At 42.2% G+C, this 27,799-nt stretch overlaps 2 protein-coding genes across 2 annotated transcripts; one reads left to right on the top strand and one right to left on the bottom strand.

Moving 5' to 3' along the window:
* LOC138597843 (uncharacterized) lies at positions 1–14,292 on the top strand. The gene is made up of 7 exons (XM_069669364.1): positions 1–311; positions 2,962–3,173; positions 3,253–3,433; positions 3,603–4,501; positions 5,961–5,988; positions 11,006–11,272; positions 13,260–14,292. Exons 2-7 carry the CDS (start codon positions 2,989–2,991, stop codon positions 14,190–14,192), a joined length of 2,493 nt encoding a protein of 830 aa, XP_069525465.1. The 5' UTR covers positions 1–311; positions 2,962–2,988; the 3' UTR covers positions 14,193–14,292.
* Positions 14,293–15,474: 1,182 nt separating this feature from the next.
* Positions 15,475–22,708, bottom strand: LOC138598300 (integral membrane protein 2A-like). Its single transcript, XM_069670058.1, has 6 exons — positions 22,347–22,708; positions 21,797–21,934; positions 19,910–20,095; positions 19,691–19,801; positions 18,358–18,502; positions 15,475–16,825 (listed from the first exon to the last, which is right to left on the bottom strand). The coding sequence occupies exons 1-6, from the start codon at positions 22,416–22,418 to the stop codon at positions 16,731–16,733; spliced, it is 747 nt and encodes a 248-aa protein (XP_069526159.1). The 5' UTR covers positions 22,419–22,708; the 3' UTR covers positions 15,475–16,730.
* Positions 22,709–27,799: the final 5,091 nt, after the last annotated feature.

Below are 27,799 nucleotides of genomic sequence, written 5' to 3'. Positions count from 1 at the left end.
GCCAGACGAGTCTGAGATCAACTCACACCACATGAAATTACGCAACAGATACGACATTATTGGCAAGTCAGTGCTCACTTTTGCACATGCACACAGCGGGTGTGTTTCTCTCTCTGCTGCAAAAGTAAGCCAGGAAAGTTTGCCGTTGACGCTGTTTGTTACTGTAGCGCTCGAGGAGGAGAGAGTGCTCGTGCGTCAGCCTGCTGTTTACACAGGAGTGTGAAGCTGCTGGAGCATGTGGTCGCCAGTGGTCACTGACCTCTCCTTTCTGTCCATGCTGATCATATAGGGAGAAGACGAGGAGACATAAGGTAATTACAGTCTGTTTAGAGAAACACTGTCTGGGAGCGGTCACACTGCTGCCCTCGGTCTGAACTTTTGTGGTAAAAGTCATGTTATATGACATGTCATATTTTGCTGATGAGAGGGGGCTTATTATGAATCATATTTCACTTAACATTTCAAGTAACAACACAATTGATCCGTGTACATATTTAGGTTTCACTTAAAGGCATTTCTTAAGTCAAATTAGAAGGAAAATGTTAAAAGTTCTAATATTTTTGTGAGCTAAATGATTTAAACACTTTTTGATGTGACCGTTTTGAAATGTCATCAGTGATTTGACTCTACGGCTGAAACTAAGGCGTAGAAACAGAAACTGAATGAGTAGTCAGAGTGATATTTCTACACAACAATCATAAGAATATTTAAGTCAGCAATTTATCCTCACAAGTTCTGACAAAGCCGATACGTGTATAACTTCCTTAAGTCAAGTGTTAGGACATACTGTTGCACAAATCTTAACCTTAAAGGTGACGTAGTGGAGCTATCTGTAGCCGACTGAGAACTCCATAAGCCAATAGGCGCAAGAGTCAAAAGTGTTAAAAAAAAATCCAATAAAGCAGCAATAAACTGTCGCAGATTCTCTGTTCCCCCCTGGGACCGGCAAAGGAAGGGTGTGGTCTCTATCTAATAGCTGGAGGAAGAGCGTTGATTCAGTGACAAACAGGTTGAGTGTTCTGTCTTCACACACTTCCTGCTGCAATCTTTGGCCGCACAGAGTCACCTCTGATTCTTTACACTTTTTAGTCTGCCAGTCTGCAAATACATTGCATGGAAAACATAATCAGACCAAGAGAAAGAAGCTATAATTATAAATGATGCATGCAAGAGAAGTGAAATAATTTAGTGACATGTTACTGCACATTTCCTGCCACAAAAGTTTTGATATTTTTGTTTGTATTTATATATTTCAAATAATATTTGAACACGTATAAATTATTAATGTACAGCTACAAGTCAGATTGACATTTGGGTTGCCAGGTGTCAAATTATTTCTTGTTTGCTGCTCTTTATCCTCCACAAGAATGAATATTTGCTTTCTTTAGCCAGCTCTTCGGTCCAGCAGGAAGACCACACCAGTGGACATTTGGACCACTTGCCTGCTGGAAAATGTTGCATATGAGCCAAAATATATTTATGAACCACATAATATTTAAAACTGTAGAACTGATGGATTGTAGAAAAACCTCTTTACTAAAAGCTAAATAACTCTAATGAGGGAACAGAACAGAAGAGCGCCCCTTAAATGACTTATCAACATTATAATGGTAAAATGTTGTATACTTAATTGCAGGAGAGTACCAATTTTTCCAGAATACATATATATATATATACATACATATTGAAACCCTATAGATCGAATTTGATCATCATAGCTTTTGAACTCCCAAAACTTTCCACTCTGTTTATTAAGTTTGCTAAAAAGACTAAATGTCACACTGTAGGAGGCACTGAGGAGACTCTTTTGTTGGCATCACCGATCAATAGCAAAATGCAGAATAAACGTATCTACTTTTAAGTTCCCTTAAAATGATCAGAAAAATACAAAATATAAATATCATAAACATTACAACGAACACAAGGTTTGACAGCTAAGCATAGTTTATCTACTCGTCTGCTAAAATTATTTTACGATTGAAAGCAGCAGAGAAACTACTAATGGTCCTCGGGTTAAAATTGTAGCAATAGATATTTTTCATAATTTGGCAACCCAAGTGCTGTCATTATTTATTGCTTATAATATAACCTTTCTATAGACATACCATAATTATATAACTAATATATATAAAAACAGTTAGTACAAACTAGAAGATCTGATAGTAATACTTAATTGATGACATACTGTTTGAAGTGTTAGTTATATAAAATTCAATCAATCAATCAAATGTTATTTATATACCACTTAATCACAACCAGGGTTCTCTCATGACACTCGTTGTAATATTACTTACAGAGGCCCAACATTAATCCAACATGAGCAAACACGCGGCCACATTGGCAAAGAGTTACTTCCATGATCCAGGCAGAAACCTCGAGCAGAACCAGACTCATCGGTGAGCAGCCATCCGCTGCAAGCTGCTGGGCTGAGGGGATACAGGGAGGGAGAGAAAGAGTGAGACAGATAGAGACAGACAGACAGACAGACAGACAGACAGACAGACAGACAGGGAGCAAACACACAGCAATAAAAATAACAAACTGTACAAACCGAGATTGATCCGATAAATAAAGCGGTCCCTCTATCAAAAATGATCTTGTCTCTGTAGCAGGATGTGAAAGCCAAACGTGTCAAATGTAACACAAAGATCTAACTTACACTACTCCTGCAATTGCTCGTCTCGTTTGCTATGGTGGACTCTAAATCCTGACCGAAAATCCTCAAATATACTGTCGTTACAAAGAAGGTCACATAACTGATTAGCGACAACGTTCTCGGGGATCTTTGTAATAAAGAGGAGGTCAAACATAAGTCCATAGTTAGCTCGGGTGCTAAGTCAAGGGGAGGGTTTTTAGGAGGTTTTATTACAGCTACTTTGAAGGGCTGTGCTACATAGCCTGTTCATTATGATTGACTAACTAAGGCCTCGGACATATTCATCTTTCCTCTCCCTCTATCAGGTGTTATGGGTGTATAAGTAAACTGAAATGACTCTGAATACATCTGGATGGCAGGGGGAGTCCCCTCCCAACTCGTCCTCAGGATGTGGCCACAACATGACCAGCTGGAATCAGAGCATGGATAAGATGTACACATACTTCTACCTGTTCCTCTTCATCCCCGGGCTGGTGCTCAACAGCACCGCCCTTTGGGTCCTCTGCAGACACATCAGGTACATGATACAAACACAAACGTGTGATGCGTAAAAAATGATCTGGACATGGCTAACTCTTCTGCATGTTGCTCCACAGCAAGAAGACCAAGGCGGTGATCTTCATGATAAACTTGGCATTAGCAGACCTGGCCCACATTCTCTCCCTGCCCCTCAGGATTTATTATTACTTCACACACGAGTGGCCTTTTGGACGAGGCGTCTGCTTGTTCTGCTTCTACCTAAAATACCTCAACATGTATGCAGCTATAGTGTTCCTGGTAAGCAGGCAGTAAAGTGTCAGAGAGTCAAATGTCAATGTTTTACTTTGGGAATAACAGGAAGTCATTTGAGTTGAGGTCTGTGCCTCCACAGTTCTCAGAACAGATGTACTTCCTGTGACTTTAAATCTGGTCAATTATTTAATGTCACCATCATTTCTGTTCCCAGGTATGTATCAGCATGCAGAGGTGTGTCTTCCTGCTAAACCCGTTTGCCGCTCGCCAGTGGAGGCGGCGCTATGACCTGTTGATCAGTGTTATAGTGTGGGTGGTTGTTGGTTTGGCCTGCTCGCCTTTCATACTGATGCGCAGCAGCACCAGTCCTGACATCGGCACACAGACAGACTATAACATGTCCTTTCCTTTTAATGTCACAACCAACCATCCGTTAGCTTACACCGCGCCTTATGCACCACCGTTAAGTAGCCCCAGCCCCAGTCCTACCAAAGTGGGCTGCTTTAAGGACTTGCCCATGCGCCGGCTGCCCCTCTCTGTCTCACTCACCATGATGGCTCTCGCTGAGCTGTTTGGTTTTTTGATTCCTTTGGCCTGCATCAGTTACAGCTCCTTCCGCATTGCTCGGTCCCTCATCCAAAGACAGACCCAGAATCAGCAATACTCGACCACACTCAATTCCTCAGCACGCAGCCGACTGCAGTCAGTCCCCTCCGGCGGACAGGCAGATAAATATCCTGAAAAGCAGACAGACGGTGATAAGCGGCGCGCCTTACGGATGGTACTGAGCTGCTCGGCCCTCTTCTTGTTCTGCTTTGCCCCCTACCACCTCAACTTCCTGCTCTACCTGATGGTGTCGCAGGGCATAGTGTCCCACTGTCCAACTAGGCTTGCTGTGCTTCAGTTCCACCCTGTGTCTCTGTGCCTGGCGAGCCTGAGCTGCTGCCTCAACCCCCTGCTTTATTACTTTCTAACAGCGGAGTTCAGATTGCACCTCGCCAGGCGCACCTCCTCCTTCACCTCCTCGCTCCTCTCTTCCCCTATCAGCTCCCCGACCCAGCGTCCTGCACAGCAAAGACTGATGAGCATGGAGAGTAGCTGCTCAGACAGAGAGTAGCAGGTTAGTAACACAGCTGAACGTCTCTGTGAAGCATTCTGTTGGACAACGCGATGAGTTCACAGCTGCCTGAATACAAACTGACCCAAAGAGCTTTGACGTCAGTGTGAAGAACCTATGAGAGGACATGATTTAAGCATACACAAATCTTCAATCAGCAGCTGAGAGGTTTTACGTCTGTGTTTCATAACGTGTTACCCAATACATGAATATCACAAGAGTTGCCTAATGTACATAAGCTGCAGCTTGTAAGCTCATCTTCAGAAGCAATGCAACTTTTTAAATAAGCTATATCATTAATGGATGTAAATGCATGTAAACTGTACTATAATGTAATGTAATTAAAGTCTGTGCTTCCTGTCTGATCTGCTACCTTGATGTTTGTCACTGTCGTGTACTTTAAGTTCCTGCACAGTGAAGTTCTTGAGGTCACAGCAAAAGAAAACAGGTGCCAGATCACGTTGGTTGTACTTCCTCTCACCACACAAAGTGGTGAAGACGGTTGACAGCAGTTACAGCACCCATGAAAACCGGTAACTGCCAGCTACTGGCTTCTGGCAGTTACCGGTTTTAAACTGAAAGTCAGCCCTCCAAACACCTTCCCTTACATCTGCTAAACCACAGTCATCTCAGCGGATATCCCCACAACAAGGCAGACAACCTGAACTGCAATGGATCTGAATCAACAACCAAAACTTTCCAATTTCTTATCTTTTTACTATCAAATGAAAGACTTCCATAAGATGTCGATGTCTTTAAATTGCCTGCTTGTACAACTTTCTTTTCTTTTTTAATTTGTCCCTGTTTGTGCGTCTGTCTGCAACTTTTTGTTTTTTGCTGCTGTCTTGGCCAGGTCTCCCTTGAAAATGAGATTCTTAATCTCAATGGGACTATCTGGTTAAATAAAGGTTAAATAAATAAAAAAATAAAAAAATAAAACTTGAATTTTATCTGTTTTTTAGTCCTGAAATATGTGAGAAAACAAAACCAAAATCAGTTTAAAAATGGCAATAAAAACCTTTTCTGTTTCCACTTAAAGTAAAAATCTTGGTCTTGATCTATTACAATGTTTTCATCTGTCAATCAAAGAACAAAAATAGCAGATAGATGTTGACCACGAGAAAAAAAAAAAGCAGCCATAATAGTGTAATAGAAGAAGTCTCAGTGTCAAACATTCTTGTAAACCACACCCCCACACTCACCGGAAGCCCCATGTGTGCCAAAACCCCCAGTACAGCAGAGACGCAGAAAGAGACAGACACAGATATAGACAGAACAACGCAAGAAATCCAAACCAGAAATAAAGGAAAGATTAAAATTGTAAACCAGGGACACAACAGGAGGCAAACTCAGAGAACCAGAGGGTAAGGACAGAGAAAGAGAAGAGCATAGAGAGGGAGGAGATAGGGGATGGCATGTGCGTTTGCTGATGCTTCATCCTTCTGCTTTTTGAAGCGACACAGTTTCAAGTTTGAAGACGGAGGTGAGATACTCATTATCAATCTTACAGTGTCTTTAAAGAAAAAAGGGAGCATTTGTGTGAGTGGCTGTAGCAGCTGGATGCTTTCGGTGTGGAGTCATGGCTCATGGGGGACCGTGTATGTTTCTCCAACATGAGGAATGTCAGTTATGCTGAGGCTGTGAAAGTGTGTCTGTAGGCCAGTGTCAGAGTGTCTGTGAGTTCCTTTATCTCTAAGTCAGTGAGTACGTCTCTACGCTGGAGATCACGACATGTTTTGTTTGCCGGAATAGGACACAAGGAGGGACCCGGGAGCTGGGCGCCAACATCTCGGGTGCTGATACATGAGGCTAGCTATCGTATCTGAGTGGAAAAAGTGTGTGCACGCCAACAACCCACAGAGAGATGAATCACAGTGGATGAAATAATAAGTTTCCATTGGCAAGATAGAAGGACTAAAACAGCTGAATCCTGAGGTAGGAGTGCAGATCTTTATCCAAACACAAATTCTTTGAGTGAACCCAAAAGCTTCATATGGGTGTTTCTGTCACAGTAAGATGATGTGTAGCTGCTGCACACATAAGAGCTGGCCTTAATGGATCATTAATGCACACATACAACTTCTCTCATAAGCCACAAGGAGGACATGAACAGTGATGGCTAACCATAACAAGTCCTTCAAGATCACATAGACCGAAACATACTGTATGTGTGAACGTGAGAGTAATGAGTGTAGAATCACACTAAACAGTCACAGGGGGTCAAAGGTCACTAAAGCTAAAAGCTAGTCTGGGGAGTGAAGGTCCCCTTGGAGACCTCTCTTATTGATGTGAAGCAGGATTAAAAAGCAGAGGGCAGAGTCATGTGGAGGAAAGCAAACCCCCTCTGCTCAGTAACTTCCTATCAGGGAAGCAGTGGTGAAAAGTCAAGTACTGTACACATTAGTACAGTTGTGAGAAAAGAATATGCATGTATGCTTCTTTATACTAGCCTGACACACCCAAACTGTTTAATGTAAATCTCTCAAATCATTTTCCAAGGTGAACACACGTCAACAAGCGCAGACCTACAACAAAGACTTACAACATCAGCAAAGTAGTGTTGGGTGTAGCTGCAGGCTGCTAGGCTAAGAAGCTAGGCTCAACCTCCAGTTGATATGGAGTTCAGTTCGACTTCATACACAGATGTTTAACATAACTATTCTGTCCAGTTGGTCAATAGTGACTAGATAGCAGATTCAGAAAGTTGCACATTAGCGGCAGCCATCTTGTTTTGTGAACGTGTCTTTAAAGGCTTACGGTCATCGTATTAAACAAAGCAGGATTTGCAGTCAGTAAGGTAACTTCAGGGTCATAATTTTTTAGTACATCGCCATAGTATATTGTGCTGCACAACTTACCTGTCCTGGAGCAGGTTATCTTCAGGATAAGAGTTCAACCTGTACAAAGCAGTCAGGTGTCTTTATCCCAGAGGTCTGATCTAGGGGTGAGAAAGAGAGTGTTTAGAGCAATGACTGTATGTATAGATGGATGACAGCCCCAATCACGGGCGCTGCCATCTTGCGCTGGTGGCGTCATCTGGAGCCAGAGTTGCGCATTAGAGATCAGTGGAGCAGCCGTAGCCACTTCTGCTAACCAACACACACTTAACTTAAAGCAAGGATCGCGCACCTCGGCGTGTTTAACAGCAGAACAGCTTCCTCGTTTTGGTCTGAAGCAGACATTCACAGTTATGGAAACTTCAATGACTGTAGTGATTGTTTTAGTTACGTCTCCTCTTGCTGTTCCTCCTCTACTCTGCTGATCAGGAACTGATCGGCTGCAGGAGCCGTATTTGTCAACAGAGCTGTCAATCATACTTTTTACAGCATCAAATAACTCATTAAAAATAAACTTGTCAGACAAATAAACACTTGGACGTAAATCAGCATGATAAGAACTAACTATAATGACAGAAACCATGTTTGAGAAAAATGTATTTGTTGTGTATTTTGATTTTATAGTTTGACTCATGTCCCATCTGATAACATGGAGGAGGTGGGCTTTATGACCTATACTGCAGCCAGTCAGCAGGGGGCGATAGAGAGGGTTTGGCTTCACTTTTAGGGAGCTGTCATGGCGTCCATCTTTTTCTACAGTCTATGGTTCAGAGATGAAACTCTTCTGCTTTCTTTTGTGAAATATATGAATGAAAGATTTTCATCGTGCTTTACTGACATAATCCTACAACAGGGAATTATAAAGCACTGACGCCTTTTTTAACTGGTTTTTATTTATTCTGTTTGACACCGTCGGAGCTAGAGCAAAAAGAAACTGTCTAAAACTGCCAAACACTAAGAATACATCTGAGCAATTAATTACTTTAATAGAATACAATGTTTATACTACAGTCAGATCTACTGTGCACTAATGATGGAGCAGTGATATTATGACAAGACTTAATTTGCACATTCAAACAGTCGATGATTTTTTGTTAAATATGCCGATCTGCTGACGACAGACTCGTTCATGTTCATGTTAGTGATCGGTGGTTTACTACGAACACGGCCCCCTTTCTGTGGATGCGCTCATAGAAACCCTGGGTTGATATATTAAGCTGATAACTACTGTTGTGTGACCACTATCCTCACTGTTAGGATTAGTAAAACCACGCAACCACAAGATGGTTAGGTTGAACTTGCTTCTTAGTAAAGGTTAGGTCTCTCAGGTGATATCTGTGTGAACTGGATGGTGACCAGACGCATCTGTCAGAGCAATAAGAACATGAGCTTGCTGATTGGTTTAGTCCCCGGGCCAACTTCTACTCCTCTATATATTAAACTACTTATTCACATCAAAACATAATAACCTTATAAAACACATCATACTGTTAAAGACTGATTTACTGGGCCACAAGAATTTTACGTTTGTGACCTCGCTCAAAAAAACCCAAAAACAAAGTAGGAGCTCCTTGTCACGACAAAAGTCAAAGAAAATTTTGATTAATTTGTGCAGATGATTCTTTTGTCTCTTCTGTCATTTATATCATGAGCGGCTGTGGCTCAGTGGCAGAGTCAGGTGCTCTTAATCGTAAGGTTGGTGGTTCGATCCCCAACTGTTAAGGTGTCTACCGTGGGCAAGACACTGAACCCGAGATTGCTCCTGGTCACACTGCCATCGGGTATGAATGGGCTTCTTAGTGATTGGAAATTGGCACATCAGTGTGTGAATGGGTGAATGTGATGTAGTGTAAAAAAGCTTTGAATGGTCGGAAGACTAGAAAAGCACGATGCAATAGTCAATTTACCGTTTACCATTCATAACCACTCGGATTTATATGAGACCTTAATATACGAGTTGTAAAATGTTGGCGCATCAGTGCTATAATCTTAAAATGTTATATAATGGAACGACTGCTTTTACTTTTATATTCGTAGTACATTTTACTGCTACTGCAATTTTGAGTTGTGTAGTGTTTTTACACTGTTGCTCTGTTTCTTTTATCTATTTTCTTAGTGCATCGCTTCTAACTGAGACGGAGCAGAGTGAAGAGTGTCTGATAGTTAGGAAATGAATCTGTGTTAGTCAATATCGACTCTAGTCCATGTCATTTCCCATAAACACTAAAAACAGTAACAAACTCTGTGATAAATCCATCCTCATGCTTGGTGTTAAACAGATGTGCTTCACCACAGTTATTTATGTCAAAGTATTTCCTTGCTGCTTGTCACACTTCCTCTAACGCTGTAAATTAGCCTCTGTAACTCTCCACTAATGACAAACATTTAAGGCATTTTGTGAGACATATAAATATGCTTTCCTCCATTACAGTTAAAAGTGTTCTAAAGCAAATGTCTGAAATGTCTCAAAAAGCAGAAGCTCACTACCAGTGTGTTTAATTTAAGTTCAAACTGATGAGTGAAATCATCCAGCCACATGTCTCAGCTATAAACTGATGATACCGCAACGTTTTCTTTTTTCTCTTTTGCTTTTTCTCTGTAGCATGATTAGCTAGAGTCAGGTTAATCCAGGTTAAAAAAATAGACAAAGCTGTGTCTTAAAGGGATTAATCATTATAGCTCACATTGTGAATTCTGAGTTTGGAAGCAAACAGGAAGGATGCTGAACCAGCACACACCTACTGATGAGTACAGCATTAGGTGCATCACGCCTACAAGCTGGAAATGTTGCAGGCGTTACTGTGGGTTTCCATTATAAGTGTATCAGGGCCCACGGTTACCATAGATCTTTTGAAATCACTTTCATTTTGTGCTACTCGAAGCGTTAAAAACATAATGCAGGAACTGTCCCTCATATCTATGCACGATTGAAGAGATCGGCTTATCTGAGTCTGACCTTCTAACCACACGTGAGGCTTGTCATGCTCCTTTAACCACACTAGTTTCACTGGTGCTTCGCACTTAAGTGTTTCACACTGGCGTATTGTAGGCGACCCTGCAGATGGAGATTCTAGTGGCAGTGAGCAGTGAACAAACGTGGGAGACTGTTGCATAAGCTATCTGCAGGTTTGCATATTTACAGTAAATGACACCACAGATCTGCATTTACACTGATAATTTGTTATGGTATGCACTGTTTAAACACCCTGTATAAAGCACTGGAGGGGGTGGTTTACAAGTTTGAGCCTGTTTGCGTGTGTGTGTGTGTGTGTGTGTGTGCATGTGTGTGACTGAGTGCTGTACAATGTGCAATGTGTCTGATGGAGGAAGCATTTCTCAATATCTGATAGCAAACTGTCCAACATGCAAAACATGTTGTCCTCAGAAGCTTATTTACACTCACACAAGTTCCTGATTTCTACTAATGCCTGCTTTCATCTATCCCAACATGCACTGGGAAAGAGGCAGGGCAGGTGCCTTTGAACTAACCCATTATTTTCCTCCTCTACCAGATTGCAATGCTGCCGGGACTGCTGTTTGAAACATTCACCGGCGCTGGACTCACTTTAACGTCACTCAAAGAAGCATGGAGTCAACATAACGGACAGCATGGATGCTCACACATGTCCATCACTTGACTACAAGCAGCTTTCCTGATACAAGCTTCCTGGTAGTGAACAAGGCAGCTTGTCAGAACAGTTTACGGTATCCAGACCTTTGCTTAAGATGAGCTTAGGCAACCAAAGCTGTGAAAGCGTCACAGACCTCCGTACGTACCAGCACCAGGTGTATGCAGTGGTGTACAGTGTGATCTTAGCACCGGGGCTGCTGGGCAATGTGCTGGCCATCTGGGTGTTCAGAGTTTATGTCAGAGAAACCAAGAAGGCCGTGGTGTTCATGTTGAACCTGGCTGTGGCCGACCTGCTGCAGGTAAAGATCCTTCCATGTCTTATGAAATGTTTCATGTTTCAACTGTTTTATCATGTTTTCATTACATTCTAATATATGAGCAGTATGTTTCAAGTCATGGACTCTCCTTTAAAATAAGCATGCTATTTTATCCCCAAGCAAGCATTTATAAGTAGGCTACTGTAAAGCATCCAAAGCAGGTGTATAAATAGTTAATGAATTATCAACAGCTCAGTAAAATACAGCTATAATGATAACAGATAATACAGTACATGAGCACATTATACACTATAAAGAAACCTTTTTATTGTCTAGTAAAACATTTACCAACTGTCCTTACAGACATGCACAGATGAAGACATGTAAAGCTTTGAAGTTCAAAATAGATCACATTCTGCCAGAGCCTCCAGCCACATCAAATGAGCACATTTGCTCCGTTGTACCAGAGCAGGAAATGGACCTAAGTATTAATGAATAAATACATTAATATATATAATGCATACAGTTATAATAACAACTTATAATTACATTTCATACATAGATTAAAATGTTATGTTGTCATTAGCGATTCAGTTAGGATGCTTCACAGGAGGAAAACTACCTTCACAACAACTTAAAATTTCCTTCTATAGGCACACAACTTTTGGTCATCAAGTTGCTTGTGTTCTGCCAATCTCGGATCCCATCGGCTATAGTCTGAGACGATATAGCCTCTGGGCACAACGGTGAAAATGCCGGGGCATGTAGTTAGCATAAACGACTTCCTTTTCCGCGTGCTGCTTTGTTTACAGAAAGAGAAACCTGTTTTTCTTGTGATTTACTTTAGTTAACGGGTCTTACCTTTGCTGAAATTTCAACATCATGTTGCAGATCTGTAACAAGTACAAACGAAGCTTTGTCAGGTCTGTCCTCAAGAGGAGAAGAAAACTACTTTTAAAATGCTCGTTTGTTGAACGGAAGTCGGATGGATAATTTCTGATGCATTCGAGGAAGTCGGGAAATCTGAACGCTGAACGGCTTTTGTGACACCGTGTCAGGGAATTAATCTCAAATTGAATTTTAGATCTACAACAGATTGTTAGTTGAACTTGCTGAAGATTACGGAGGATTATGTTATGCCTGCTTTTTGGACTACAAGCGTACTACACATGGAAACCAGAACACTTGTGCCCCTGCCTACACATTCTATATTTCTATGTAGAATCTGTAAATAGAGATTAGTGTTCTGTAAAGAACATCTCAAAACGGAACTGATAACATTCAACAAACAAAGCAGCAATTTTCTCATTTTTCAGAAGCTGTGCAAGAAGTCAGTAAAAGTAGTGTGAGGCTTCAGCTGTGTAGTTTCACTATTCAAATCAAGCTGGCATCTACCACATGATTTGAATAAAACAATATAAACAAGAGGTGCTGGAGAGTACAGGCACAAAACATTTCAGCCAATAAGATGAAGCTTCAGGAATGGTTGCACATCAAGCCGTTGACGATTCAGATAATCCAATGACATTCACTTCTCACTCTGTTACAATTATGCATCTTTAAAAACATTACATTAAAATACAGTGTGTTTTCCATTTTACTTAAGTTAAAGTAATTTTTCTTTTTTGTCTGTGGATATGTTCATCTTAAAATGCATTGAAGTTCATGCCTGCGTATGTGAACATATCAGTATGAACATCTGCAATAGGCCAAAATGTATTGTAAAAAATCGGCATGTCTGCTATTGGTTTAAATTAAAGTACATCCCAAATACAAACCAATCATTTAAACAGTTTAACAATTAAAAATTCTCCTTGATTCTTATTTTGTGGACCAATTAATGCATTAGTTTCTAATTTATCACAGATTTACAAATGTTTTTCGAATGAAGTAACAGTTTAGAAGAAGCTCATTCATCTAAATAGAAGCATTTCATCCAAAGTTTACAGTTTATTTCTTTTTATATTTGCTGTTGTTTGTTTGTCGTTCTTCTCCAACCATCGTCACACTTCGTCTTTGCTCTCCTCAGGTGCTCTCTCTGCCCCTGCGGATCTACTACTACCTGAAGAACACCTGGCCCTTTGGTCATCCTCTCTGCATGATCTGCTTCTATCTCAAGTATGTCAACATGTACGCCTCCATCTACTTCCTGGTGTGTGTCAGTGTGCGTCGCTGTGAGCTCATCATGCGTCCGCTGAGGTACAACTCGTCCAGGCGGAGAGGAGACTGGATTATCTGTGCCTTCGGCTGGCTGTTAGTCTGCCTGGGCTGTCTGCCCTTCCCTCTTCTGAGGAACCCGAGCGGTAAATTTATTGATGATTCAAGTGAAAAGTCCCCCACCTCAGAGAACACCACCCACCTCACCCAAAATGACTTGGTGTGTTTCTCAGAGCTGCCTATGAGGACTGTCAGTATGCCTGCAGCCTGGGTCCTCCTGATCCTCGCTGAGCTCGTGGGTTTCATCATCCCCCTCATCCTGGTGTTGGCCTGCACCTGTCTGACTGCAGGGAGCCTTCGGGAGTCGACAGTCGGGGCCTTTCCTGACCGAGGGGAGAAGCGGAGGGCGTTGCGGATGGTGCTAAGCTGTGCTGTTGTCTTCCTCTTGTGCTTTGCTCCTTACCATGTCACCATGCCCCTGGACTTCCTGGCTAAAGCCAAAGCCCTGAACAGCTGCACCCTCACGAACCTTATTCTGCGATGTCACCCCGTCGCTCTCTGCCTGGCCAGCCTGAACTGCAGCCTGGACCCGCTCATGTACTATTTCACAACTGATGAATTCTGGAGGCGACTGAGCAAGCCGGATTTACCAGAAAGCATCACTTTCAGCAGGCGCCTGTCCTGTATAACCGGCGCAGAGGACCAAGAGGAAGACTTGACTGTACAGCCAGCCTCTCAAAACTCTCATGTTGAAGTTCAGTCTCAACTACTTCATCCTGGGATAAAGACTATTCCTAAAAACTAAGGAAATATAATGTACGTGCAAATAAGTCTGTGAAAAAATAGCTTTAAAATGTATTTTTTGTATTTATATTTCAATAAAAGGTGTGTCTCTTCTTTCTAAATCTGTATGACCCTGGTGAGCAGTGAGCTGTTCCTGATACAAGGTGAAATCTCTAATATGCATCAGGTAATCCAGAATACACGAAACCACCCAACCAGCTACACTTTTCCTCCAGGTACAATCACAGAAACAGTTTCAGAGGATGATGAAAGGTTGGTGTGGGACTTCCAAAGTGCAATCTCGCATCCCATCGGCTATAGTCTGACGACGATATAGCTTGGTCAACGGTGAACATGCCGAGCGTGTAGCCAGCAGTTAGATATAAACGACTTCCATTTCCGCGTGCTGCATTGTAACAGAAAAAGAAACCGTTTTTCTTGTGATTTACTTTAATTAATTGGTCTCACCTTTGCTGAAGTTTCGGCATCATGATGCAGATTTGTAAAAAGTACAAATTAAAGCTTTGTCAGGTCTGTCCTCAAGAGAAGAAAACTACTTTAAAAATGCTTGTTTGTTGAACATCAATCCTTTCTGATGCATTTGAGGAAGTCGGGAAATCTGAGCGATGAGCGGCTTTTGTGACACAACGAGAATTTATCTCAAGTTGAATTTTGTTAGCTGTTAGCATGCAGATGTCTGCATTTACCCTGGAATTCGGAACTGGGAATGACGTCCACAACAAGTCGGAAAACCAAGATATGGACCCCTCCAGTAAAACAGTTGTGCTTGCTCTCTCGGAATACAGACAACTACAGAACAAGGTCCACAACATCTCCACAGGTAGAAATAGGACAGCAGGACTGATTTAATGAGACACAAGACAGAAGTGTACTTCTTACTGTTGATGCACGGAGCAGCCATCTTTGATTATGAGGTCGGGGTTGGTGAGGTTCCTCCGACTTTCCGAGTCGGAAATCCGACCTCAGGGGGCGTTCCAGTTGAAATTTCCGACTGGGAACTCGGAATTTCCAAGTACAAATGGAACGCACCATAAATCATCGTCAGATAGCCGCTGATGGGAGCCGGGATGCCTTTACATTCTGGGTGTTTTTGCTGCATGCGCCGCAGCCCGCTGATACGTGATTGGTCAATACTACTCAGACTATAAGCGTAGTACGAACAGAAACCAGAGGACTTGCCGTCCCGGAAATCCACGTCCCTGCCTATGTCGAATCTGTAAATAGAGATTATCCAAAGCGTTGCTTTCATCTGCACTGAAATAAGAAGGAAAAGAGCCGAAATATAAAGTAGGTAAAGAAATGTTACTTTATTCAGCAACAAAGTGAGATCTGTTTCAGTAGCTGGACACAACATTGGTTTTTAGTATTGTTAAAAAGCTGAGACAGAAACACATTTTTACAAGCACACGTCCTGTCTGATTGTCTTTCTGTACAGGCATCGAGAGGGAAACCACTGAAAACAACCTGAAGTAATGTGGCAAAAGGCCATTTTTTATACTTTCAAGTTTTTCTTTGAGGGTTTTCCAAATCAGGGACAAATGTGCAGATTCATTCAAGGATTTTTCAGAAACAAACTGTTCCTGTACAAAATTTAAATACTCGTCGTTTAGCTGCAAAACTTGATGCCACTTACATCAAACCTCATGTTCCGGGTGTACAAATTCATAAACAATATTTCATAAACTCCGACTGAAAATGTTGTCAAAGTCCAATTTGGTGAAATTTCCCTTTAGCTTATTCTCTCCTTTAGCTCATCAACCATCCTTCAAGTTTATTGTCACACATGAAGTTATACACTAACACAAACACTGATCATATAGGGTGCTGGACTGTTCACCATCAGGTATGACATCATCAGTTAAATAAAATAATCACACAGCAGGACAGCAGAGGGCCTCTGGGAGCAGCAGGGCACTCTGGGTAATATCTACAAAAAATGGTGACTGTGAGCTCTAGGTTTAAGCAGCTCTGGTACCACCCATCAAAGACGCTGACTACCATGTGTTACATGTGTACTGTCACTATACTGTACCGTACGTTTCAAGGGTGACTTGTGCTATTTTACTATACAACATACAGCAGATCAGAACAGTACGCTGACACACAGACAGGTCTGATATGGATGACTTCTCAGTAACTCTTGGATATTCAGTAGTAGGAATAACAACTCGTCTGGAGGTGACTGGATGTTGTAACAACAATAAGATAAGTCAGCAGGAAGCTACGGCAAAAGAACAAAAACAACATAACAAAACATATATAATATCCTTAGTAAGCAGGATGACGCTGGTTATCAGTACGAGTCTAACTAGAATATTTGAGCAGGTTCAGGGGATACAGCAGAGGAGGGGGGTTAGGCTATGTAACGCTGTAACTTAAACTCACTTATCACTGGGGTTAAAGCAGGGAGCCAAAAACTGTTTTATACAAAAGTAACTTTCTGCTAAAAGTTGTTCCCTCCTTCGCCTTCTCCCTCCTACTCTCACTCCGTCTCTTTCCCTCTCACACTCTCTTTCTGATCTACGCTCATGCTTTCCCATCAAGCCTTGCAGATCCTGGTCTCAGTCACAAACTTGTTCTCGAAGTGGTGGATGGTGAAACAGTCTTCTGCGGAGCGCTTCTGGATGCCTCCACCTGACAGACACAAAGAAACAGAAACATTAGTCCAAGATATTTAAGTGAATGCATGTTTCATTCAAGTGGAACAAAAATCTATTTTGTCTTGGAAAAATATTGTTTTTTGCTTAGAAAAGAATGGGAAGGACTTGTTTCTAACTGAAGAATCATCCCCAAACTTCTGCTTTTTATTATAAACCTTCGCAGAGTGGAAAAGGAAATGTGCTGACTGCACCACCAACCGCCAAACGGCAAACGGCAAACACTGGACGAAAAAAAAGCCTTTCTACATTAGGGATCTCCAGGGCGCCAGGATTTTATGTTGTGTTTGACTATGTTGGTACTAGGGCTGGGCAATGTGACAATATACATCGTTAAAACATTTGAAAATGTCTATAGTATTTTTTTTCTATATCGTCTCTATCGTGATGTCACAAAACCAGCAGCTGAACTGCTTTATGGCAACTTTTATGTCATTTTGACTTTACGTTCTAATCTTTGCACATGGGAGTGAACCTGGAGCGAACCATAGAGGGAGGCGCTGCTTATTAACATGGACATTAACGTGAAAACGGACTCTTAGTACTTTTTATTTGTCAAGTATTTAATTCACACAGGATTACCCAAAAAAGAGGCTTTACCATGTGGTTATTTCATACAGACTAATTGTTTGTTAAATTACCAGAAAACATGATATATCATGATATATATCGTGATCGAGATATGAAAGATCCTATATCGTGATTTTGGCCATATCGCCCAGCCCTTGTTGGTACTGGTGTTTTGATTAGTTGTGTTAACTTGCATAAACATTCGTCTGTGAAAATCAATGCCTAAGTGTAATGCTAAGTAAATGTGCTGATGTTACTATTGATCTGTTATTTGATGATTTCAGAAGTGACATCATTTTGTGGTTCACAATAGAGGGTGGCATACAGAAGGCTGAGTTTACAAGATTAACATTCCTTCGTGCTGTGACAGTCTGGTCACCTATCAAAACAAAAACTAGAAATATTAGCGATTAGGCGTGCGCCCCATGTATAAAGGCACAGCCCTCGACTGGGCTCCGACCCTCTGCCCTTTGCAGCATGTCATCCCCACTCTCTCCTCTCTCATTTCCAACTCTATCCATCCAATAAAGACGAGGGCTGAAATAACAATCTGACCTAGCAAGGTAAGCTAGGCTAACTAGCCTCCACTTTCTAAGGGAATACAAACTTAATTATATGACAGCTCAGCTTAAATGTCGCATAACAAAAAGGAACAGAAGATTTTAATGATTGTTCATAACAAAAGCTATGTGGGCTCGCTGAAAATCATTGTGTATCATCGGTGACAAGCTGTACAAGGCTAATGCTACATCTATGTAAGGTGGGCAGAATGGGAAGAATATTCTGATATTCTGACTTGGGAGTGTTCAGGTATTCTTCCAAAATAGTTACTGTGAGTTTTGTAGCCACATTACTTAAATAGCCTGAATTAGCTACTTCTGTGGTGTTTTATATTCAGTGTTGTGAGGTTTTACTTTTAGCTGTTAAGAAAATTCAGACCTGGCAGGCTGGAGCGGCGCTGCATCCTGTATGTTTCCTTTCCATCACACAGCCGGCGGATGTAGAAGCCCAGAGGCTTGATATCATCAATACGCTCTGTCACCACCAGGTCCTCATGCACCAAGTAGCTGCGGTAAGAGCCAGACTGGGACAAAAAGAAGAGGTCAAAAAGAAATCTTACTACATATTCAATCACTTTTATTCTTTCATAATAAGAAAAGAAGCGCAGTGAACACGACTGCAGCAAAGTGTGGACACAAAGAGTGGGAAGGACTTCATGTTAATGAATCATCTCTAAACTTTTGCTTTTTGTTAAACACTCTGACAGTAGATAATGAAATCCGCTCACTGCACCACCCACCAAACGCCAAATGCTGCACAACATGTCACGATGAAGAGCTCAGCAAAAAGAGATTCTTTGAAGCCAACGTAACTCTCAGTGCCTACGTTCAGTCCTGACACAAACTCTGCTCAAACTTTGTCTGGCTGAACACAGAACCCTCTCGCTAGAACTAAAAAGAAAACAAGAAATGTTTAAGAGGAACTGAATCGTGTACATATAAAAAATATTCAAAACTTTTTAACTTGAAAACACATATTGTACAGAGTAAAAAAAACAGGTTAAATATAATAATCAATATTAAATAATACCAACAATCTTAGTACGTTTTCTCATACTAAGACATAACTGAAAAGGCTGCCATGTTATAGCATCATGGCTTTGGGGTAGAAATGACTCATCCCTTAACTTTTCATCTACTGCCATCTTCAGGTAATTATTAAATAAACACTTTGGTTTATGATTAACAAATAAATAAATAAATAAAGCATTCTCCTCAGCCTCAACTGTATTTTATGTTTATTTCACATTAAAATAAGTTGGTGAACATGGTGACCATTGTACCAGCATATTAGCCTGGTTACTGTTAGCATGATGGTGTTAGCATTTAAGTTAGCATCACAGAGCTGTGTCATGTTTCGTGTTCTTCTGACCCCATCTTTCACTGAACATCTAAACACAGTGCAAGTGAAACTGCATCAGCAATAAATCCTCGGGGAGATTACTCATTCTGATTCATACACAGCTGTTAATATCATATAATGTCTGGGATAAGGGAAGGTGATGTGTGCTGGAAATTCTGACTTTACATATTTCAGACACGACAGGTTTGGAAAGGATTACAGCAACGACAGTCACTGGAATGATCATAAATCCCTGGATTTGCGCAGGTAATACTTGGTCTTTAATATCAGCACTGTGTCGTAATAGTTGTCTATCATCCCAGCTAGGTCTCTTCAATTGTCCTGAAGACACAAACTGATCAGTGCTCACCATCAGCTGAGAGAAGAGGTCGATGAGGTCCTGAGGAGGGAGCACCACCGAGGTGTTCAGAGGGATCACAAAGCAGGTCCTCAGGGTCAGATCCAGGTAAGCTGTCAGCTTCTGCTCGCACACAAACACACAAAGTAATCAGGAGAGAATCTAAACTACATTATCAGGAGTGCACCATCATTACAGCCCTGTGTGTGGGGTATTCAGAGTGTGTGTTACCCTGTTGAAGTCATGGAGGATGTAAGCAGGGTCTCCAGGTCTGAAGCGGGGAGGCGGGACGCTGATGACGGCCATGCTGTCAGAGATCTCCACCTCCTCCTCCACCCGTGGCAGATAGTACGGCTGGCTCTCTCCTCCAGCTCCACCGGACATATCATTGAACTGCATCGCACCGTGATACAGCCTCTGCAGGACACAGGCCCGAGCAGGAGCAAAATAAATCACTTTGATGCAAACAAAGACGCATACAGACAGTAAAAACAGATATAGATGAAGAAAAAACCCTCCTGGATTTTCTTACATTTTTAGTTTAACAAACTGCAGCAGACTTAGTAAGATAATAACATCCTGCAGCAGCTTAGGAATAGGACGCTTGGTTTGGGTGTCGAGCATCGCAGCCGATTGATAAATGGCAACTGTTTGTTATTACTTAAAGATTTTTGAATCGTGAAACATCGAAGAGGCATAATTTGGTGCAAAAAGAGCTGCTAAAGAAGCCCAGAGCTTCTTTACATGATGTTTGACCACCAGAGGGCAGAAAAAAATCAATACATTATTGATTCTGTAACTTTGTTTCTTTTTTTGTGTAGAAATGGGGCAAAATGGGCATCCTTTAGAAGTGACCTTTCACAATACCAGATCAATGTTCAGGTAAGTCTAAATATGTTTTAAATGAAGCTATGAATTAATGGTACAAGCTCCTGAGAAGAAGACTATGTGGATCTATGTGCCTCTTGATTTTTCAGGGTGCTAAACCAAACCAAAATAATGAGCTAAGAGAGAAGAAGTTGCTCTGTTTTTTTATTCTCAGTCCAGCCTGTCATGTCTGTATTAAATCCAAGGGAAGAATGTGATAAGATATGAATAAATAAAACTTAATTGTTCCTCAAAGTGACACTGTTTCTTGAATGACAGGACTAATGGATAACTAGAATATCATCGACTACCGCAAGAAGAATGTTAAGTCTTTAATATGGTTAATGAATAATTCTTGTATTGTATTAACTGTTTAATAAGACACTGCTTCATTTTGCTTTAAAGAAAACCCCCTGTGGAGACCCTCCCACTGACACAGCAAAATCTAAAACGATGAAGTCTGCACTAAAAGACGGAAGTTAGCGAGAGTCAGCATTCTAGTTTCCCACAAAGGCAAGAGGCGAAGCAGCCTCAATAAGTCTTCATGAACCAGTAACACTTCCTCTCTGCTCCCACCTGCATGGCTCTGGTCAAAGAGGCAGAGATTTACAGATAACATCTGACATAAAATCCGCTGTGAGGTTGAAAAGTAAGGGTTTGCTGTTCAATATTAACAGTTAAAATAATAATCAGTGTTAAATTGGAGACTCCCAAGAAAGAGGTAATCTCAGCGTTTAAAAGGGTGGCTAATGAATTGTACTGTTTAGGTGTATCCATCCAAAACAAGCAGCACAGATAGAGTTTGCAACTGTTAATAAACAAGTTGCTCTAAATCAAATTGCTCTGAGGTGCACATCTCACATTTCTTAACAATGCAAGTCAGGACATATTTTCCAGAAGATTCTAGTTTGGCGCCTTGGTTTATTAGACACTGGCAGTGTATGTACATTAAGGATACACAGGACAACAGACACAGGTATGAGATGCAACAAAGGTCCCCAGATAGAATCAAACTGAAGTGACCTCTGTGCCACCACATTTTCCTGACTTGCTTTTGAAAAAAAAACCTGATAAAGGCTATCTATTGTGTACATCAATTTTAAAGTACTTTGTAGCCTGGACAGATGCTGTGTGATTCGGCAAATGTGTGGCTGTCCTATGTCAACAACAATAATAGCCTAGTAATAACAATAACATTGTTTTTACTGAGGCTATGTGCACACAGACACACACACACGTACACATTATTACCTTGGGGGTGAAATATCGATAGAGACATGCTCCCCCCACGATGAGCCCACTGAGGATGAAGGCGATGCCCAGCAGGGTGAGCAGACAGCGACCTGTGGAGCCCTCGTTGCCCGCTGGAACAGAGGCCAGTTCAGGGTCCTAAACACACACATACAAGCAAACACAAACACACACATGCACGCAAAGCTGTCAGTAATTGTACAGTGAATTATAATATTTTACGCAATGGATGTAATTATTTAACGCATAAAGCTTTGACTCAGTAATGTCTAATCCCACAGAGCCTTCGGCCTCTGCAGAACAGCTGTGCAGAAGATGGGCGGTCCCACTGTGTGCTGCAGCAGGTGCAATATGGCTCTGCGTGCATTTAGCAAAAATCACAGCACACCTTTCAGTATCAAAATAGCCGAAATAAAGCAAAACGCATTTCGGTCATATAAAATCTACACAGATGAACTCCACGGTCGCAGCCGCCTGCTTTGCGGCCGGTGCAGGCCTGCTACCAGACTATAAACGGACACCGGGCTCAGACTGAAGCCCGTTAGCTCACCTTCACTGCGGCTGGCCCCTCTTTGCCCAGCGCCTTCTGCGCCAGAGCCGAGTTGAAAGCGATCTTCACCATGCTGGAGAAGAAACGTCAGCGCTGGTTTCTTGTGCAAACTGAAAAAGGGAAGACTGTTGAGGCTGGACAGCAGGGTCCGTTTACTCTGAGCAGCTCCGCGTTGTGACGCACTTTGCAACCTCGGCTTTATCTAGCGCTTCCGGTGGCTGGAGGGGGATTAGGATCACATCCGAAAAAAGAAGCGCGATATACTGCTTTTATTTCGAGTTACAGAGCTTACATAAACAACTGGCGGCTGAGAAAACTAAGACGACTGTTTCTGCTGGTTAAACACCGACCACTAAAACGATTTATTGACTGATTTATTACCTTCAGTAGCATCTCTTTATTTTATTTGTTTTACTTTGGCGCCATCTAGTGGCCGGAAGGGAAAACTACCAACATTTTCCTGTAATGAAAATACTTCCCACCAGGAAAAATCAGCCCCTACTCATGGACTAAACCTGATATTATAAGGCCTGAAGTATTTACACTTTCAGTTGAACGTCTCCATTTACCTGCTATATTCTGAACAGCACATGGCACAAACATGACTCAATTATGCTCTGACTGCACTGTAATTTAATGAAAGTTATAAAGTAGCCCATTCATCTCTGTTATATATTCCACTCTGTAAACGGACTCTGTAAATATATTCCCTCTTTCAGGCTGGGCACTACCTGCCAGTGTGTCTGCCCACTCACAGGGACACACACAGAACACACTGCACTGTGTGGAAACACAGGCCGCTGCCAAGGCTATACTGTATGTCTGACACATATCCTCAGTCCTCTGGTCTGTGGTGGTCCTCTGCTTCCTCTGCTTTCACTCTCCTGACTCAGTTAAGGTTGAACGTATGAGTAAATAAACACTTACTGCTGCACCAGCGCTCTAATTCCACGCAACTCTGTGGCATCTCTCCAGCCCTCTGCACTGCAACTGTACCATATGCATCTCCTGGTCTCAAACACAAGCACACACACACACTCTGCATGGCTATGATATTTCCTCTGTTAAACAGACGGATTGGACCGGTAATCACCACTGAAAGGTACATAAACAGAGCAGCTGATTTCTGTACCTAACTCCCCCTCCGTGCACCCACCCAAACTGACTCTCCCTGAAAATCCTAAGTGGTACTGAAGGCTTGTTTATGGGCTCGTCTTACGCTGTGTTTGATCTGAGAGCTTGCCCACACATGCATGCGTGGACACACACGCACACACGCAGCAAAGAGAGAGGGGGAGCCAGCATTAACAGTAATAGCTGAGATGATAAACAAAAGACTTAGATTTAATCCTGAGGGCTTCTCGGCATCACACACAACAGAGGAAGAGAAAACGGCAGAGGAGGGAGCCGGGAGGCGACCGCACTCTGAGGGAAACGAGGGATGATTGGGGGGGAGAAGGGTGGAAGCAGGTGGGGGTGAATGGAGCGATTCTGGGGGAGAGTAAAGTGATGACTGGGAAAAACACAAAGAGGGAGTTACAGGAGAGGCAGAGCAATCTGCAGTGTCTGATGCTTGAGTGAGTTTTCCGAGGAGCTGATTAACGGCAGATTAAACTCGCCGTCCGTCCAGTTTACATCTCAAACTTTCTAACAAGCCTGCCAGGTAGAATTTATGTGCCCCTCAGACTGAAAAGAGCAAAACATACACAAATAGACACCCATGTTTTTGTGCACAGGCACACAGAGGCAGCAGGCGTCATAACAGTGGATGACAGGCGTGTATGATGGAGGTTGAATGCCATCGTTTCCCTGTGGTCTGCAGCAAGCGTCCAGTAAAAGCAATCAAAATACACACACTACATCATGCACATGTATACACAAACACACACTCCTTGCATGCTATGTCAGCACACTGTGACAGTCTGCAGGGGCCTTCAGAAAGTGTGAGAAAAAGAAGCTCTCATGTATGACATCACCCACATGTAAGCCAACAAATATGAACACACACACAGAGAGAGAGAGAGAGAGAGAGAGAGAGAGAGAGAGAGAGAGAGAAAAAGAGAGAGAGAGAGAGAGGGAGAGACCTCATAGATTTGTCATCAATTTCAATAGCAGACATGTGAAACCACAAGTGACAAATGAGTTTGTCCCCTTCACTGGCTCCTACGCCAGTACAGTCACATACATGCACACACTCACATACACACATGCACGCACGCATGCACCCACACACGCACACATGCACACATGCACACACACAGCCCAAATCCTGCTATGGCAACAGCTGGCCACAGAGTTGAACCAAAAAGTTCGACACTGCTCAGTGCTTCATAACGTCACTGACATGTCTTCATGCGGACGCACCATAATCACCATGTGCCTGCTGTGGGGGAACAGTTAGTGGTCAGAGTGAGAGAGAGAGAGAGAGAGAGAGAGAGAGAGAGAGAGAGAGAGAGAAGCAGAACTGGAGAAAATGTGAGAGACAAACAGAGCATGTGGTAGAGAGCAGTGATGCTGCTTCTCATGATCCCTGCCCCACCACACACACACTTCTGGCTATCACATATGGCTTTGAGACAAGGGTGACAAATGAGTCTTTCCTGTGAGTATCAGCTTCTAAAGCTACCTTCGCTCTCCCATAGCAGCGCCTGTCTGCCTGTCTTCATCTTCTCAGCTTGGCTCACCTCAGGGAAATGTAATAATTTCATGCTGATGGGCTGGATGGGGGATAACGTCACAGTAAAGAGCAGGATCAGGTTGCAATGCTATTTATAAGTTTGTGTGTAAAACCTTTACTAAGTTCTTGGTAACTACCAGCTAGTTTTTAACTAGCTTGTGCACGTTGCACAATAAAAACCAAACTTCTGCACGGTGGTGCAGTGGTCAGCGCTGTTGCCTCACAGCTAAAAGGTTCCTAATTCAAACCCTGGTTCAGACAAAGTGGGCCTTTCTGTGTGTCTCTCCGTGCATGCATGGGTTCCCTCCGGGTACTTCGGCTTCCCCCCGCAGTCCAAAGACGACATGCTTGTTAGGTTCATTGGTGACACTAAAATTGCCCGTAGGTGCAATGGTAGACGTGAAGGTTGTCTGTCTCTATGTGTCAGCCCTGTGATTGAGTTGCGACCAGTCCAGGGTGTAGCCGCCCCATCGCCCAGTGACAGCTGGGATAGGCTCCAGCCCCCTGCAACCCTGAACAGGAGAAGCGGTATAGAAAATGGATGGATGGAGTATTACAAGCAGTAACTTCCTAAAATATACAGTTAAGAGATATGTAACTAAATGTTGGCGCTTACTTATATATTAGTTAAACTAATTAGCAAAAACTAGCTTAGCTTAACGTAGCTTTTTGCAATATGAGGTAGGTTGTGTTATTTTGTGATAGGTGAAAGGTCGGTTAAAATCTCTCCATTTCACGTAATAATTAAACCACATGTATCAAGCGTTGGTTCAGATTTATCAGCCACATCGCACATTATCATTATCATTTCACTCTTCACTCTGACAGGGTCTTAAATACAGGCTAATGTTAGCTTGGCAGTAGGTTCAGTTAGCAACATGAGGGTTGCTCACAGCTGCTACATGGTGTAAAAAACAAATGGCTGCATAAGAAATGAGTTTGGTGCAACCTATTTTAATTTAGTCATCTTTAAACTGATGGATCCTCATATAAAAGCTTTTATAAACTGAACATCCGGTGCAACCAGTGACCAGTAAAACTTTGACTCAACTATTCTGTGATGTCGAGATTTATGCCAAACACCATTTTTTCCTTCCCAATATCAACTGTGATACCTGAACTTGTGTGACCATCAGAAATTATAGCAATTCCTGTGCTATAAAAAATATTAGCCTGTTTTAACAGCTGTAGGCCTTTACTACTAACCCTGTGTGTCAACACTAACGCGGACCCTCAGCACAGAAACCTTCCATACTGTACACACACACGTCGTTATTTGTTGGATTTTTTACCTTAAATGTTTTGCTTACTTGCTGACATTTTGCTCGCTCTGACTAACTAACTCTTGTTTTTTGCTATCATCACATGATCTATAATGATACGTCTATAAAATGGGAGTTGCGTAATAAATCCATGGTGACAGCTGCTGTGTAGGCTACTGTTGGGACCGTTCAAGAATAAAACATTTTATCAAATCAAATAAAAAGTTGTTTGTTCTTAAGGCTAATAAATGATGGTCATGGATTGGAGACATATCCCACATTCTTTGTGGCACTTCCATTAGCCTCCTGTTATCAGCATTCAAGCTACTCTACTTTGACTTTCATAACACTCTTTTTCACTGTGTTGTATTTGAACAGCTTCTTCAGATGTTGGAGTCATTAACTGAAGCTAAAATAACTTATGATGTATTCAAGAAGAATGTTTTTCTCTGAACGTGTGACTTAATGCTGAGTGTGTCGGTGAAGTAGCTACAGTAAGAGGTGGTGAAGAGACAGCAAATGAAAAACAGAAAGGATTTCGAAGCGCAGGAGTTAAGGAGAGGACACACGGTACGATAAGAAGAAAGGAAAAGGTGGGTCATACATGTACGTAAGAGAGGGCAAAGAAAGGTAGGTAACTGGCGCAGGTAGACAGGGAAAAGTGGAAGAATCAAATAGATGAAAGAGCGCAGAGAAGAATGGAGGGGGGGAAATGGACGCATGTCTGTTATGTTCCTGAGGGTTAAACTCTGGGGAAATTACCTCATCATCAGGAGTCTGCTCCTCAGAGCTACATGAACGCTTCGGCCATGTTGACTTTGCACTGGTAGAGAGCACACACACACACACACACACACACACACACACACACACACACACACCTATTACGCACCCTCATCTGAGTCGTGGCCAGCATCGTAGCCTGGTCCAATCACTTCCAGATTCAGTGACGTCATCTCTGTCAGGTTCACAGGAGGAGCAGAACACACACACACACACACACACACACACTCACAGCACCTTTCCCTAGAAGATGATACAATGAACTCGATTTTTCCTTCCATTATGACACAGAGGTCATTTCACGACTTTTTATTCCAGCTCCTTCGTTAAAGTCAGAGACACAGCAGAGGACTGACAGACTGATTCTCTTAAGGCGTAAGTCGTGAGGCTACCGTCCCCTCTGTCCCCCCTGGTCTCTGAAAGGAAGGTTTTGGCGTCCTGCAGAGGTTACGGAAAAGGTCATTGTAAGGCCACTGGTTTACATCCTAGACTGCGATATAACAGACACCATCATTTCCGTCAGTAACTATTGTTGAAGTACCACTGAACAGTTCGCTTTACTAGACCCTACCAACTGCTCCGAGCAAGAACCCTGTGTGTCCTGGAAAGCTCTCAGGTGTGAGGATTGGTGAAGCAGATGAATAAAGTAAGAATACAAGTTGTCGAAATCAGATGCAAAAAAATTCTTTATTTCTTTTACTTCATCTTGATCCTTAGTTCAACGATATATC

The sequence above is a fragment of the Semicossyphus pulcher genome, unplaced genomic scaffold (assembly GCF_022749685.1).
Source record: "Semicossyphus pulcher isolate SPU_LCO1_2020_fin unplaced genomic scaffold, fSemPul1.0.p SCAF_2, whole genome shotgun sequence".
Taxonomy (NCBI): Eukaryota; Metazoa; Chordata; class Actinopteri; order Labriformes; family Labridae; genus Semicossyphus; species Semicossyphus pulcher.
The sequence above is the reverse complement of the archived record's forward strand: the minus strand, read 5'-3'. Positions and strand labels throughout refer to the sequence as shown.